The 18,132-nt window shown below is 38.0% G+C and overlaps 1 protein-coding gene across 1 annotated transcript; it reads right to left on the bottom strand.

The window, feature by feature from the left end:
* Positions 1-4,275: 4,275 nt before the first annotated feature.
* Positions 4,276-5,223, bottom strand: LOC110301844 (olfactory receptor 7G2-like). The gene has a single exon (XM_021172520.1). It carries the CDS (start codon positions 5,212-5,214, stop codon positions 4,276-4,278), a length of 939 nt encoding a protein of 312 aa, XP_021028179.1. The 5' UTR covers positions 5,215-5,223.
* Between the last annotated feature and the right edge of the window lie 12,909 nt (positions 5,224-18,132).

An 18,132-nucleotide genomic window follows, 5' to 3' on the forward strand; every position in this document is an offset into this window, starting at 1 on the left:
GTCTCTAAGCTTGTGTCATCCCTCCTGGAGACCAGTTTACAGAGGGCTACAGAATAGCTCTACCTCTTGGCTGCAAGTAGACCCTTAGGACCCCCTCCCAGCTGTTCTGCTGCTTCTGCAACCTGTGCACTCCTGAGTGGACCAACCATAGAGAGTCACCAGAGAGAAAATGGCGATCTTTCCTGAATCCTGGGGTTAGAGCACTCCCTAGAGCCAAGCTCTCTTCTGGTAGGAAAGGTACACAGAGGACTGAGGATCAGCTCCACCTCCTGGCTGCAGACGTAGACCCAAAGGACCATGTTCCAGAATCTCTGCTGCTTATGTGGTCTGTGCTCTCCTTAGTAAACCCACCTTAGTGAGATACTGGGGAGAAAAATCTATTCTCATTATTCTTATGTTGGGTCTTTTCTAGTGTTCCAAAATGTACCTAGTTTCTATTTTTAGGTCTTAAACAGTTCTGGTCATTTCCTTTACCTGTTTAATTATATTTTCCTGTGTTTCTTTATGGGATTTGTTTCCTCTTTAAGGGATTCTACCTATTTGCTTGTGTTTTCCTGTATTTCTTTAATGGAGTTATTATATCCTCCTTAAAGACCTCTATCATCTTCAGGAGACAGAATTTTTTGCCAGAATCTTGCTCTTCAGGTGTGTTAGCTTGTCCATGTCTTGTTGTGGTTCGAGAAATGCATTATGATGGTGCCAAATTATATTGGATTCTGTCACTTATGTTCTTGGACTAGCTTTTCACCATTTGGTTATCTCTGGTTTTAACTGACCTGTGTGTCATAGATTAGAGCTGACCTCCAAGGAGGTACATAGAGCATTGTGAACTGCATTGGAGCAGGGACTTTTGGATGTAGGCAGTGCTGTTGTCGGTTAGGGCAGGCCTCCTGTGTCCATGGTTAGAGCAGGCCTTTGGTGTCTCTGGTTATAGAAGTCTTCCTGTGTCCCTTTTTAGGGCAGACTTTCTGGGAGACAAGCAGGCTGTGGTATATGGTGGAGAGGGCAGGCATGCTAATCTGCCACAGGTGCAAGTGCAGGTATAGCCCAGAAGAGCCATTAGTGTTTTGATTTTATGTGGTGGGAATATTTTAATTTTTTGGTTCAATGTTTTTGGTGTTCTGTAAGTTTCTTATATGGTTATAGCCATTAGTTTCTGTAAGTTAGGAAAATTTAATTAACAGAATTGGAGAAGCTACATAAAGAATAGCTTTGATGCATATCAGCAGAATCGGGAAGGGCATCAGGAGACTTGGTAGAAGCTCAGCTTTCCTTATCATTTTTTAGTGTATTTCAAGAACGTGAACTTCTAGAGGTAGGTCTAGATGAATTCTCTATGACCACTCTTGACTTGGATCCATAGAGGCCAGAGTGTGGATGTGGTATATCAATACCATGATAGCTGCAACTTTAAATTCTGGGGGTCTGGTAAAGTTTGGTCAAATTTTTATGAAGTGTCAGCCACCATTTTTAAGAAACACTGGATACACATGTATCCATACTTCAGATCCTAGAGTCTAGGAGGCATATTGACTCCTTTGAAAGATGTGGAAATGGATGGCTAAACATGATCTCAAAAAAGATTAACTATAATTATAGGGTGTGAAGCATGCTCTACACAATACAAACAGGAAAATTCTGGCCAATGGAGTTCTGTTTTAGGACAATATTTGGGTAGTGCTATTTTTAAAGTCTTTGTTTTCTTCACCTGGCTTAAAGAATGGACTATTACTATGTGTGCAAGTTCAAAGTTAATTGTCTGTGTTGTAGAAAAAACATCTATACACTCTGAAAAGTTCACACCTTAACTAGTAAGTATTAGTACCTTCTGATGGGTTAAATGTCTATTTATAGATGGATAGAACCCATGTTTCTATATCAGCATTGGACTCTTGTTCCCCTAATTGTGATTGTTTCAAGCTGACTCCAAACTGTCCTTGCTAGCTTGTTGGGTAAGTGTAGGTCATGTTGACACTAACACATATTTTTGTAGTAATTCTAGTAGGGCAGTTTTTTCCAGATGAATTGCTTCATAAGTTTGTGGGCCTAGGCTGGAAGCTGTCATCTGTGGAATTATTATTTTCCTATCTGTGGAAATATCTGGATTTTCATTAACCTCTTCATTATTTGTTCTTCTTTTTGGTTATATGTGGGGACTCTGGGGAATACAAGGAAGATAAAATAAAAAATTCTGTGGAAATAATTGTTGGAGACTACAGGGCTTGGCTATGTATTCATACAGGGCAGCCTGCTTGGGTGCCTCATCTACCAATTGGTATTTCAAATTCACTCAACATTAGCTCTTTGTTTGATCCTGTCATTGTATAAAAAACAAGGGTAGGCATAGCTTGGGGATACAGATATCTTCTAGGAGTTTAAGCATGTAGCTGTGGGGCAGTGGGCTGCACACAGACAGCCTGTTCTCCAGTTGACCATAGGTCTTGAACCCCGAGAGACTCGATGGGTGATGATTTCCGCCTACATGTGATGGAAGGAGATCATGTCTCTTGGACCCCTGTCTCCTGTCGAAGTTACAGCTCACCCACCACCCAACAGCCCCGACAGGAGATGTATGTGACTATCAGTCACTCAGACAATGTCCAAAGCTTCTGGTATTCTGGCTAGATTCCACCTCCACAGTTACCTGATTATAAGCAGGCATGCTCGTTCCCACAGTTACCTTATAGCCCAACCCACTATAAAAGGGACTGTTTGGCCCCTCCTCATTCTTTTTAAGCTCTCACCTTTCTTACTCTCTAGCCTCTTCTCTCTCTCTCTTCCCCCCTCCCCCCAACCTGGCCTCTCTCTCTTTCTTTCTACCTTCTCTCTTTCTCCCTGCCTTTTTACAATAAAGCTCTAAAACGATAGACTGTCTCTGTTCATCAAAGTCTGTTGTGCTTGAATGATGGGATAGACTTTCCCCTAACAAGTCACATCTAATCTCTCACCAGAAGGCCTTCCTGTGCTCTAGCCACTGGACCAAGGACTCTTGCTGGCATGAGAACCATCTAGTGGCCCCTCTCCCCCTGTCCTCTAATTCCTTCGGCCTGGGGCTGACTGAGCCACCCCGGGGGTCCCCATTCTGTTCTCAGCTCTTCCTTCATGTCCAGAAATGTCTGAGATGCCCGAGGCTGAGAACCTGGTACCTAGGACTGCCCCTTGTCCACCACCCACTGAGCTGGGGTTTAGTGGCTTCCCACAGCCAGACACCTACCTGGTGCTTCATAGAAAGTGTGCAGCAGTTCTGCATCTGCCTGCCAAGAGCACTGGAACTCTGGTGGGACATTGGTTTTCCCCCATCGCCTTTATTCCCCTGGTGTCCACTGCCCTGCATGTAGTCTCCATTTTTAATTTCTTTTGTCTTAGAGGTAAACAGTCAATTTCTTTGTATACTGTTGTTGAACCAACATAAGATATAGCTAAGAACTTTCTAGGGAAAAGTGCTGGTTACTGAACACTATACTGAAAAACTGTACAAGTAGGTAACACTGTAAAACTGTTTCTGATCTTTGAGGCATAATAGAACTAAGCACACCTTATTGTCATTTTGTTGAAAGATGAAAAACAACAGCAACATCTAGAACTCAAACAATCAAACAGGAACACCTATCTACACAGAATGCAGTGACAAATGCAACAACAAGAACATTTCAGGAAAAAATATGTATTTTTCAGTTTTCTTAAACAAAATACAGGTATCATCAAGGCAAATAAGCTATAACTACAAATCACATGAAGAAAAATTTACATTGATTTTGTGTGCAGTTTGTGGGAGAGTTAATATCTACTGTTCTATTAAATAGCAGTATTATAGAAGCTGGTAACAATTAATTGTAGTTTTCACAACAAATGTTTAAAATCTTTAACAAAAGCAAGTTATGCGTGTTAAATATTAAGTTTATATATAAATTAACATAATTTGTTTTATGAAAAAATTAAATGTCAAATTAACCTTTTACGTCTGTATCATTGCTGTCAATACATTGATATTTCTGTATTGTTCTTTGACATCATTGCTAAAACTATGACACTTAAGCAAAGATTTATCTATGATATAATCAAGCAAATTGTTCTCAGATAGTCAAAGTAATTATTCAATCATGAGATATTTCTAGAGCTCTAGAAAAGAAAGAAAACCACAGAATATAATTTTAGATTGTAAGTTATTTGTGAAATTTAAAAGATTATAATAATAAAAAGACAAATGTTTGTTCTGATTAAGAATCCTTCCCCCTTGGTTTAGTTCAGAAATCCAAGTTTACAGCAAATGTCACATCAGAGTAAACACATTGCCCTATTGATGTGTTTCCTCAAGGCTACCTCCATGTCTCTGTTCCTCAAGCTATATATAAAGGGATTCAACATTTGTGGGACCAATGTACACATCACATAAGCAAATGCAGTATTTGTGACTGAGGCAGTGAATAAAGAGCTGATATAAACACCCAATGCTGTACCATAGAATAATGAAACCACTGAAAGATGAGACCCACAGGTAGAAATTGCTTTATACTTTCCTTTCACTGAAGACATTCTCAAAACAGATGAGGCAATTTGAGTATAAGAGAAAATTATTCCAGAGATTGGAATGCCATTAAGTATGATTGTATCAAGATATATCAGAATATAATTTACTAGGGTGTCAGAACAAGCTAGCTTGATGACTTGAGCAAGTTCACAGAAAAATAGGGGGATTTCTAAGTTTGTGCAGAAGGACAACCGCAGCACCATCAGTCCAAGCAACCCACTATTCACAAGACTTATGATTAGAGATAATAGAATTAGCAGACCACAGGTTTGAGGATTCATGATCGTTGTGTAGTTCAGGGGATGACATATGGCAACATAGCGGTCATATGCCATTACTGAAAGAAGACAACTTTCAAAACTACAAAAAAGCAAGGTAAAGCAGATTTGTGTAAGACAGCCAGTATATGTGATGCTCTGATCCTGTGCATGAATGTTCACCAATGTCTTTGGAATTATGGTTGTGCTTAAGCAGATATCATTAAACGACAGATTAGAGAGAAATATGTACATGGGTGTTTGGAGATGGGAGTCAGAACACACAGTTAGAATGATGAGCAGATTTCCCAAGATGGTGATCAAGTACATGGAGGTGAACATGCTGAAGATGAGGGGCTTCAGTGCTATATCATCTGTTATTCCCATAAGAAAGAATTCTGAAACATCTGTTTGGTTTTTAGATTCCATTTTATGGGTGAATCTGGTGGAAATATGGAGAGAAACCAAATGTAGTGGCAAAGAGTAGCACTTATAATAATGTTAGAAATATAAGTCTGTTCTCTGTTATATTCCTTATTAACTATTAATATTATGGTTTTTATCCTACAGTTTAAATCATACTTCAGGTGGTTTTGTTATAAAATGAATCATGAGGAAGCATGCATTTATGAAAAAGTCTTTTTCATCTGAGTTTTAAAGTCTGATGGATTTTGTTTTGTTTTATTCTGCTAGTCTCTCCATCATTTGGTTCCAATCTTGTTTTTATATGATTTATTATTTTTTATAAATTAACTTGTTTTTTAATTGTTCTGAGCACTAAGTTTAAACATATTAGAATAAAATGAATTTTAAATTAGAAATACCCAATAATTAAACTATAGAAAGAAAAGTTAAAAAGTATGAATACATAAGTATAAAATGTTTATCAAATATTGGCTTGCTTCTCAGACATATGTTATTATATCAAATTATTATTTCATGTATTCACCCCCTTTACCCAATTATGCCTTTAGGAAATCTAAGATTTCCTTGTTAACATGAAAAAAGACAGACAGTGATTGGAAGAGTCAGGGTTATAAGTTTAATTAATTGTTGTGAAATTGACTTTTTAACCAATGTTTCTGTATCTGAATTACACAAAATCAATATTCTTGGATTATAACTATGATCTCCACGTTCTATTAAACATTTCAAATGCTTGGTATTGTTGGAAGTTGGTATGCTAGAATGAGTTGTTGAAAGGAAGGCCAGAGGGGAAAGTGTTTGTGATACAATAGAAATTTTGTCAGATAGGAAAGGGAGACCACAGAGTGTTTTGAGTTACAGAGTCAGGGATTAGACTTGGAGGTGGGGGTGGGAATTGGATCTTAGGAGTAGGAGATGTGTGAATTTTCTTTCAGCTTACTTGTTCCCCTGGTAGGAGAGGCTTTTTGGGTTAGATGGACTTGTCTGTTAGGGATGGGTATGGGAAAAGCAAGGAAGTCAAGGAAGGATGTTAGGAGGAGATCCACTGTCAGATACACAGAGATGTGGTCAGAGAAGAAGGAAGGCTACACCTCATTTTCTTTTTCAGTGCTGTCACTGAGTCATCCACTTTGGATTTAGAGGGTTAAAGAGAAAATGTCTTTGGGCAGTCTACTTGATTTTCTCTATTTTTGTAATTATAGATATATTTTGTAACTGCAAATTTGGTATTTTGATACCTTCAGAAAATCTTTTCTTATTCAGGATTGATTTGTTAATCCTGAGTCTTTTATGTTTCATTATGAAATTTAAGATTGAATTTTGGGTTTCTGTGAGCAATCACATTGGAAATTTGATGAGGATTGTATTTAATATGTTAAATGATATTGGTAGGATTTCTGTATTCAAAGCATTCTATAATATTATGAAAAGATAATTTTTCAATTGCCAAAAGGTTATATAAATTATTATCTGTATAACTTATCTCAAATGAGTTTTAAACAATTTATATGTGAAATATTGAATCATAGTTTATCTTCTATGAAAAATCATGTATTTTGTTGGTATGGTCAGTTATTTCATCATTATGGGTACTTATTATTTCTGTATACATGATTTTTTGCTATCCTTTACAAACCAAAATAATATTAGAACACTGATATTTAATTTTTTCACTTGTTTCATTTGATATCTTCAATAGGTAGTATTTGTAGGAAGGCTCAGTGCAAATTATAAATGTTTCACCTTTGAGATTTTTCTTCTAATATGGCTTTAATTCACACACACACAAAATCCTTTTTAGCTGTATGATTTTCTTTTTAAAAAATGGTAGAGTTTATTTTTTCTTTCCTCCATTCTCTCCTCCTAATCCCTACCTTTCATCTCCCTTGCTCTGATAAGTTTAATTATGTGGTTGTGCAATTGACTTTTTAACCAATGTCAGTTTATGTATCTGAAGTACACATAATCAATATTCTTGGATTATAACTATAATATCCAAGTTATCTTCATAATTTTAAAGTTTTTACTAGAAAAATGTATAGCCTTTCCATTTAAAAAGAGTATACTTACAGTAATTAAATTAGGTTCAATAATTAAAATTCTTCCTTCTTGGTAGAACTGAACAGAGATTAGAAAACTGTTTTATATATATGTTTTCAAACTCATGAGACCCCCCCATGAAAAGAAACTCATAAGTTTTAGAAGTTAATTTTTAGGAATTTGGAATGTTACTATCAAATTATCTGTTAAGATAAGTGAAATCTTTCCATAAGAGAAAGGAAGAGATGGCTTTGCAGTTTTAAGAAAAACTTAAGATAAAGGATGGAATAAAGAGAATTTTACAGATAAGAAAGAGATTTAAGTATTTAAGTTCTTTAGTCATTAGAAAACACGAACCTTCTACATAATAGTAAAATGTTTTATTAATCACAGAATAAATTTTTTATATGATAGCCACTGTGCTAAGACAAGATACATGTTCATTTTAAGGCTGTGGATGGTAGCTTTATGGTGATACAAAGAGTTTATAAGATATACTACCTAATTTAACACCTGGCACATAAATTCTCAATGTAATCCACAGTTCTGCACATACTTTGTGAATAAAGAAAATTGTTGATAAGAGAAACATACCTGTACAGTGGGGAACTTATGCATATAATTGATCCATACTTTATGAGTTGAAAATTTAAAGTGTTAATCATATTTAACAGAAACAATAAGACTACTTTGTAACAAGAAATGCATAAAATAAAATGATCTATCACAATGCTAGGTATATATTATTCTCACACTGCCATTTTGTACATGTTTGTTTTTGCTTTTTGTTTTCCTACTAGGAATACAAGTCTTCATACAGTCATCAAAAATGAGGAATGTATTTAGGGATGGCAGGATGGTAAACAGAAATGGAATATTGGTATATTGATCATTGTAAACAGATGTATTCAAGAGTAGAAAATATCTTTGAGAATGATGGTCTAAATATACAATTAACATATAAAAATTAACATGAATTTAAACATAAGTGGATAAGAGATAATGGATTACTCCTAACCTCACTATCTAAACCTTAACTAATGGACTTTAGAAGACCCATTGATGTCAAAAAACTATAACTTGACTTACTTGGATATTGACATTGCAAAATCTGCCACAGTAAAAGGTAGACTCTGTGAGTCCTTTCCCCTTTGTCAGGTAGGATTCCTTTCAGGAGGACTCATAGATATCTGTTTCTGACTGAGTTAGGTGTGTGGCAGGAGGCTTCCACAGTCTGAATTCTATAGTCTTTGTATCTCTAGGGAGCAGGTTTCCAAATGTCCTCATTAGACCCATTGTCTCACTTTGTTTACAATCCCAGAAGCATAGGTCCTTAAAGACCATGAATAAAATAAGTTCAAGAAGTCTGTCTCTCAGCAACTAAAGGTTTCATTGTATTGCAACACTTTTTGTATTATTTCAACTAATAACTCTTTCAAATGCCTTGCATGCCTGATATGTACTACCTCACTAGCACATTAAAATATTTCTTAATTGCTACCGAAGGTTATTACACATATAAAGATATCAGGAAATTTCATTTCTATTTCACAAGTAAAACATGGCTTATGTATGTGGTTATCAGAGATATAATTATAAATAACACTTGTTTGTCATCAATGAGCTATATCTGAGAAAATTTTTTTCTCTGAAAATCCTGTTTCATTTTCATTGTTCAGTGTTGTCTTCAGAAAATACATGTAAAGTTATTTGTGTTATAATTTTTACTGTTTCTATTTTATTTCTATCTTTGTGACAAAATCTTCCAACCTAGCCTTTCACCTCTCATGTAGCCAAAGATGAAATTGAATTCCTCATCTCTCATTTCAACTTTTCTTTAAAAAATGTTTTCTTCTCTTTTTCTTTACTTTTTTTATTAGATATTTTGTTCATTTACATTTCAAATGCTATCCAGAAAATCCCCTACACCCTTCTCAAGCCCTGTTCCCCAACTCACCCACTCCTGCTTACTGGCCCTGGCATTCCCCTGTACTGGGGCATATAATCTTCAAAAGAACAAGGGCCTCTCATCCCATTGATGGCTGAATAGGCCATCCTTGGCTACATATGCAACTAGAGACACAAGCCCGGGGGCGGGGAGGGGGTACTGGTTAGTTCATATTGTAGTTCCTTCTATAGGGTTGCAGACTCCTTTAGCTCCTTGGTTTCTTACTCTAGCTCCTTCATTGGGGTCCATGGGTTCCATCCAATAGATGACTGTGAGCATCCACTTCTATATTTGCCAGGGACTGGCATAGCCTCACAAGAGATAGCTATATTAGGGTCCTCTCAGCAAAATCTTGCTGGCATATGCAATAGTGTCTGGGCTTGGTGGTTGTTTATAGGATGGATCACCAGGTAGGGCAGTATCTGGATGGTCCTTCCTTCCTTCTCAGCTCTGAACTTTGTCTCTGTAACTCCTTTTATGGGTATTTTCTTCCCCATTCTAAGAAGGAACAAAGTATCCACACTTTGGTCTTCCTTTTTCTTGACTTCCATGTGTTTTGCAAATTGTATCTTGGGTATTCTAAGCTTCTGAGCTAATATCCACCTATCAGTGAGTGCATATCATGTGTGTTATTTTGTGATTGGGCTACCTCATTCTGGATGATATCCTCCAGATCAATCCATTTGTCTAAGAATTTCATAAGTTCATTGTTTTTAATTGCTGAGTAGTACTCAATTGTGTAAATGTACCACATTTTCTATATTGATTCCTCTGTTGAGGGACATCTGGATTCATTCTACCTTCTAGCTATTATAAATAAGGCTGCTATGAACATAATTGAGCATGTGTCCCTATTACAAGTTGGAACATCTTCTGCGTATATGCCCAGGAAAGGTATTGCTGGATCTTCCAGTAGTACTATGCCCAATTTTCTGAGGAAGCGCAAGACTGGTTTCCAGAGTGGTTGTACTAGCTTGCAATCCCACCAGCAATGGAGGAGTGTTCCTCTTTATCCACATTCTCGCCAGCATTTGATGTCCCCTGAGTTTTTTATCTTAGCCATTGTGACTGGTGTGATGTGGAATCTCAGGTTTGTTCTGAATTTCATTTCCCTGATGATTAAGGATGTTGAACACTTTTTCAGGTGCTTCTCGTCCCTTCGGTATATCTCATTTGAGAATTCTTTGTTTAGCTCTGCACCCCCTTTTTAATAGGCTTATTTAATTTTCTGGAGACCAGCTTCTTGAGTTCTTTGTATATATTGAGTCTTCTATCTGATTTAGGATTGGTAAAGATCTTTTACCAATCTGTTGGTGGCCTTTTTGTCTTATTGACAGGGTCTTTTGTCTTAGAAAACTTTGCAATTTTATGAGGTGCCATTTGTCAATTCTCGAACTTACATCACAAGCCATTGCTGTTCTGTTCAGGAATTTTTTCCCCTGTGCCCATATCCTTGAGGCTTTTTCCAACTTTCTCCCCTATAAGTTTCAGTGTCTCTGGTTTTATGTGGTATTCCTTGATCCACTTATACTTTAGCTTTCTACAAGGAGATAAGAATGGATCAATTTGCATTCTTCTACATGATAGCTGCCAGTTGTGCCAGCAACATTTGTTGAAAATGCTGTCTTTTTTCCACTGGATGGTTTTAGGAACTTTGTCTAAGATCAAGTGACCATAGGTGTTTGGGTTCATTTCTGAGTTTTCAATTCTATTCCATTGATCTATCTGTCTGTCACTGTTCCAGTGCCTTGTAGGTTTTATCACAATTGCTCTGTAATACAGCTTGAGGTCAGGCATGGTGATTCCACCAGAGGTTCTTTTATTGTTGAGAATAGTGTTTGCTATCCTAGTTCTTTTATTATTCCAGATGAATTTGTAAATTGCCCTTTCTAACTCTGTGAAGAATTGAGTTGGAATTTTGATGCGGATTGCATTGAATCGGTAGAGTGCTTTTGGTAATAGAGCTATTTTACTACACTAATCCTGCCAATTTGTGAGCATGAGAGATCTTTCCATCTTCTGAGATCTTTGATTCTTCACAGGCTCAAAGTTCTTATCATACAAATCTATCAGTACCTCAGTTAGAGACATACCAAGGTATATTATATTACTTGTGACTATTGTAAAGGATGTTTCTTTCTCAGCCTGTTTTTCCTTTTTGTAGATGATGGCCACTGATTTGTTTGAGTTAATTTTATATCCAGCTATTTCACTGAAGTTGTTTATCAGATTTAGGAGTTCTCTGGTGGAATTTATCGGGTCACTTATGTATACTACCATATCATCTGCAAATAGTGATATTTTGACTTCTTCCTTTTCAATATGTATGCCCTTGATCTCCTTTTATTCTCTAATTGCTCTGGCTAGGACTTCAAGTACTACATTGAATAGGTAGGGAGAAAGTGGACAGCCTTGTTTAGTCCCTGATTTTAGTGGGATTGCTTCAAGTCTCTCTCCATTTTGTTTGATGGTGGCTACTGGTTTGCTGTAGATTGCTTTAGTTATGTTTAGTTATGGGCCTTGAAGTCGTGATTTTTCCAAGACTTTTATCAAGAAGGGGTGTTGGATTTTGTCAAATGCATTCTCAGCATCTAATAAGATGATCGTGTGGTTTTTGTCTTTGAGTTTGTTTATATTTTGGATTATGTTGATGGATTTCCATATATTGAACTATCCCTGCATCCCTGGGATGAAGCCTACTTGATCCTGATTGATGATCATTTTGATGTGTTCTTGGATTCAGTTTGTGAGAATTTTATGGAGTAGTTTTGCATTGATCCTCATATGGGAAATTGGTCTGAAGTTCTCTTTGTTGGGTCTTTGTGTGGTTTAGGTATCAGAGTAAATGTGGGTTCATAGAATGAATTGGGTAGGGTACCTTCTGTTTCTATTTTGTGGAATAGTTTGAGGAGTATTAGAATTAGATCATCTTTGAAAGTCTGAGGGACATCTGAACCCAGACCCAGCAGTCCTCTGTTGCATATGTTTTGTAGGCTTCATATCAGCTAGTGTATGTTGCCTGTTTGGTGGTCCAATGTGTGAGATCCTGGAGGTCCAGTTTAATTGAGAGTGCTGGTCCTCCTACAAGGTCTCCTTTCTCCTCAACTTCTTCCTCCTCACCTTCTTCCAGGTTTTCCCTAATTCAACCACAGGGGTCAGCAACATCTGTCCATTGGTTGGGTGCAAATATCTGCATCTGACTCTTTTCACTGCTCCTTGGGTCTTTCGGAGGATAGTCATGATAGGTCCTTCTTTTGTGCTAACGCCATAGCCTCAGTAATACTGCCAGGATTTGGGACCTCCCCTTGAACTCGATCCTACTTTCAGCCTGTCGCTGGACCTTCTTTTCCTCAGCCTCCTCTCCATTTCTATCTCGGCAGTTCTTTTGGACAGGAGCAATTATGGGTCAGAGTTTTGACTGTGGGATGGCAGCCTGATTCTCACTTGATGCCCTGTCTTTCTGTTGGGCTCTACATGTTCCCTCTTCTTACTCTCTGCATTTCATGTAAGGTCCCTCCCTTTGAGTCCTGATAGACTCTCACCTCCCAGGTGTCTGATAGATTCCTGAGGGTCTTCCCAACCTCCTATCACCCCCCACCCAGGTTTCCTGTTTATATTCTTTCTGCTGTCCCTCAGGGCTTCAGTGCTTTTTCCTCACCCAATACCAGATCAGGTTCCCCTCTTCACCCACTTCTCATCCATTTTTCTTCCCAGGTTTCTCCCTCCCTCCCCACCTTCATTTCTACTTTTTCAAATATAGAATAATAGCCGTGTATCATCATATATACCTTCAAAGTTTTAAAAGTATTACTTTCAATGAATTCTTTTCTAATTCAATGTCTATTTTTCTTAACATTACGACATTATTAATTGAAAACATTGTTTTTACAATTATTTTATGTATTCAGCATGGCTCTCTAGCCCAAATACCTAAAGTAGTAGGGAATACTCAGGTGCCCAGTGGATGTGGGTCTCCTCCCCTTTATGTGCAAACACCTTCTTCCTTCTGGCCTACAAATTCTTGGGGGCATATCAGCCTGTCTTCCCCCTTCTCTCACCACTGAACAGTCTTCAGGGTTCCAACGATATCTGCTACAGCCAAGGCAACAGGTAAGATAGCCACCTAAATAACCACAGTAGTTGGGACACCCCCCCCCCCAGGTATCTAGCTGACATGGGACTCCTTCCCTCTCTCTGTGTGTGAACCTTCTCTCCCTTCACATCTGTACATGTTTGAGGGAAGATCAGCATGTCTCCCACTCTTTCTTAATGCTGCATAGTCTTCAGTACTCCTAGTAGATCTGCTGTAACACAGGGACACAAGAGGCAGGGTCCAGACAGAGACACCCAGACCATCCAGAGATAACCAAATAGTGAGAGGCAAATTTAATATCATAAACAACAGAAGCCAATATACTTTGTCACCATCAGAACCCAGCTTTCCCTATAAAGCAAGGCATAGATACCCCAAATAAGCCTGAAAAGCATGATTAAAATCCCATCTCATGAAGATAATAGAGACCTTGAAGGAAGCTATCAATAACTCACTTAAAGAAATACAGGAAAACAGAAGTAAACAAGTAGAAATCCTTAAAGAAGAAACAAATAAACTCCTCAAAGAAATACAGGAAAACAAAATCAAATAAGTGACGAAATTGAACAAAGCAGTCCAAAACCTAAAAAAGGAATTGGAAACAATATGAAATGACAAAGAGAGTCAACCTTGGAGATGGAATATCTAGGTAAGAGTTAAGTGGATCACTGTGGGGCATTGGGCTATATACAGACAGGCTGGTCCCCAGTAGAGCTGAAATGCTAAACCCTGGGACCCGGTGGTCATGATTTACCTGCATGGGATGGGAGGAGTTCTCTCATGTCTCCTGGAGCTCTGGCTCCTGTCTAAGTAACTGCCCCCCATAGCCCCCACAAGAGAAGCATGACTAGAATTCATGTAGGCAATGTCCCAAGCTTCTGACTTTCTGGCTAAACTCATCCCCAGTTACCTAGCAACAGAGAAAATAGCAGCTCAATTTAAAGGAGGCTGTTTGGCCCCTCCTTGCTCTCTCACTCCTTTGTTCACTTGCTCTTACTCTCCTCTCCTTTCTCTTATTCTCTCTTTCTCTCTAGCCTTTCCTCTCTCTCTCTCTCTCCTTTATCCCTTTATATCCTCTTGGCCATGGCCAACCTCTCTCTCTCTCTTTTGCCTTCTCTCCTTCCCCTTGCCTTTCTACAATAAAGCTCTAAAACCATAGACAGTCTCTGCTCATCAAAGCTGCACTCACTCTCACATGTGTGGGAACCTCTCTTCCCTCATCCCTTCTCCCATAACCCTAGGGCTACAGGGTGTGGCCCCGGGGCCCCCAGGTTGGGCGTCCCCTTGTCCATCCCCCATCGAGTGGGTCAGAGGCTTGGATGCCCACCCAGGGCTGAGTGGAAAGCATCCCATGTCCTCCTGTCCAGAGCATAGGTGGGACTCTGGCAGGACATGGTTTCTCCCTCCCCACTCTTTCCCAAGGCTCCTTTTTAGTTCTCACAGATCACCAATAGAATACAAGAGATAGAAGAGAGAATCTCAGGTGTAGAAGATACCATAGAAGACATTGACACAATGGTCAAAGAAAATAAAAAGCATAAAAAATCCTAACCCACAACATTCAGGAAATCCAGGACACAATGAAAAGACCAAACCAAAGAATAATAGGAATGGAAGAAAGTGAAGATTTCTAGCTCAAAGGGCCAAAAAATACCTTCAACAAAATCATAGAAGAAAACTTCCCCAACTTAAAGAAAGGGATGGCCATAAAAGTACAAGAAGTTTATAAAATACCAAATAGATTGGACCAGATATGAAAATCCTTCCATCACATAACAAGCAAAACACTAAATGAACCGAAGAAAGAAAGAATATTAAAAACTGTAAGGGGGAAAAGGTCAAATAACATATAAAGGAAGACCTACCATAATTATACCAGACTTGGCAACAGAGACTAAAATCCAGAAATTCTGGGACCAATGTCATTCACACTCTAAAAGAACACAAATTGCAACCCAGGCTACTATCTCAGCCCAATTATCATTCACCGAAGATGGAGAAACCAAAATATTATATGAGAAAACCGAATTTAAACAAAATATATCTACTATTCTAGCCCTATAGAGGATTCTAGGAGGAAAATTACAACAGAAGCATAGTAGCTACACCAAAGAAAAATCAATAAATTAATCATTTAGAGTAATACCAAAAGGACACACACACATACACACACACACAATTCAGCCTCCAACAACAAAAGTAACAGGAACAAACAATCGTGTCTTTAACATCTCTCAACACCAAAGGACCTAATTCTCCAATAAAAAGACATAAGCTAACAGACTGGATAGGCAAGCAGGATACAGCATTTTGATGCATTGAGGAAACACACATCAATGAAAAAGACTCCTCAGGAAAAGCCTGAAAGAAAGTTTTCCAAGTAAGTGCTTCCAAGAAACAAGTGGAAGTTGCCATTCTAATATCCAAGAAAATACACTTTCAATCAAAAATTGTCAAATGAGATGGTAAAGGACAGTTCATATACTTCAAAGGGAACAGCCACCAAGATGAAACCTCAATTGTAATTATCTACACCCCCAAATGAAAGGGTAATAACATTCATAAAAGAAACTTAATCTCAAAACATACATTAAATCTCACAGAATAAGAGTGGGAGACTTCAACACTCCACTCTCGCCAATGGACAGGACATTGAAACAGAAACTAAACAGAGACCCAGTGAATCTAATAGAAGTTATGAGCCAAATGGATTTAAAGGATATATACAGAACATTTTACACTAAAACAAAGAATATGCTTTTTTCTCAGCACCTCATGGTACCTTCTCCAAAACTGACCATATAATTGGTCACAAAACAAGCCTCAACATATACAATAAGATTGAAATAATCTTGTGTATCCTATCAGATCACCATGGACTAGGGCTTGCCTTTCATAATTAAAACAACAGAAAGCCTGTGGAAACTCACAACTCTACTCAACGGTAACTAGTTTAGGGGGTTAATAAAGGAAGAAATTAAAGACTTTCCAGAAGTAAATGAAAATGAAGACACAACATACCCAAACCTATGGGACACAATGAAGGCAGTGCTGAGAGTAAAACTCACAGCATAAAGTTCCCTCATAAAGAAACTGGAGTCATCCTACACTAGCAACTTAACATCACACCTGAAGCCCTAGAATGAAAAGAAGCAAACGCACCAAAGAGGAGTAGAGAGCAGGAAATAATCAAACTCTGGGCAGAAATCAACCAATTAGAAACAAAGAGAATGATACATAGAAACAACAAAACCAAAAACTGGTTCATTGAGAAAACCAACAAGATAGATAAGCCCTTAGCCAAACTAACTAAAGCATATAGAGACAGTATCAAAACTAACAAAGTAAAAAATAAAAAAGGAAACATAACAACAGAAACTGAAGAAATTAAAAAACAAATCCTCAGATCATACTACAAAAGCCTTTATTCAACTGGAAAATCTAGATGAAATGGAGGAACTTTTAGACCAAAAGATACAATGTACCAGATCCCGCATATCAAGGTATCAGATAAACTATCTGAACTGTTCCATATTCCCTAAGGAAATAGAAGAAATCATTAAAAAATCTTCTGTGGAGAGCCTCTTTGGCATCCACTTGGCAGGAACTGGACATCAGCCAAGGAAAAGGAAATGGGCTTCAGCCAGAAATCTGAAATTGGATGGGACAAGGGAATAAGCTCAGGTAAGCATCTGATATCAGGGCATGTCAAGAAAGTAAGTTCAGGCAAAAATCTAACTTTAGGCTATAATCGGGAAGTAGGTTAATGCAGGAATTTTAATCTTAGGGTGGAACAAAATAAGTAGGCTTCAGGCAAGATTGTGAGCTTGGAAAAGAAACTGACTCAGGTATTTAGGTCATTCTGAAGCCCTTGGAAACAACTGTCACAGGAGTAATACCAGACTTTGTTTACTGCCTTCCTAGTTCCTTATTGTACTGCTTGCCCTTAATACTTGCATGTAATAAAAATGGTATAAAAACAGATTGTAAAAAATTGAACTTGCCTTCAGTCTCAGAATTGACTGGGATCACGATGCAGCACTAATTGTCTGACTGATCAGGCTTGGTGAACCAATCTTCTAAAAAAAGCCCAGGACCAGATGACTTTATTGCAGAATTTTATTAGTCCTTCAAAATAGAGCTAACACCAACACTCCTCAAAATATTCTGCACAATTGAAACAGAAATTACACTACCTAATTCATTCTATAAAGCCACAGTTACTATGATAACTAAACCCAAAACAGACTCAATAAAGAAAAGAAAATTTCAGACCCATTTAGCTAAATAATATATTTTTTAACAATTTTTATTAGATATTTTCTTCATTTACATTTCAAATGCTATCCTGAAAGTCCCCTATACCCTCCCCAGCCCTGCCCCCTACCTACCCACTCCCACACTTCTTGGCCCTGGCGTTTCCCTGTACTGGTGTATATAAAGTTTGCAAGACCAAGGGGCCTCTCTTCCCAATGATGGCCGAATAGGCCATCTTCTGCTACATATACAGCTAGAGACATGAGTTCTGGGGGTACTGGCTAGTTCATATTGTTATACCACCCTTCATCTCCTTGGGTACTTTCTCTAGCTCCTCCATTGGGGACCCTATGTTCCATCTAATAGATGACTGTGAGCATCCACTTCTGTATTTGCCAGGCACTGGCATAGCCTTACAAGAGACAGCTATATCAGGGTCCTTTCAGCAAAATCTTGTTGGTATATGCAATAGTGTCTACATTTGGTGTCTGATTATGGGATGGATCCCCAGATGGGGTAGTCTCTGGATGATCCATCCTTTTGTGTCAGCTCCAAACTTTGTTTCTGTAACTCCTTCCATTTT

This window comes from Mus caroli, unplaced genomic scaffold, assembly GCF_978045245.1.
Source record: "Mus caroli unplaced genomic scaffold, Mus_caroli_1 scaffold_11, whole genome shotgun sequence".
NCBI lineage: Eukaryota > Metazoa > Chordata > Mammalia > Rodentia > Muridae > Mus > Mus caroli.

Excerpts from the sequence above, each read along its gene's own strand:
- LOC110301844 (XM_021172520.1), bottom strand. The coding sequence starts at position 5,214 with ATGGAATCTAAAAACCAAACAGATGTTTCAGAATTCTTTCTTATGGGA.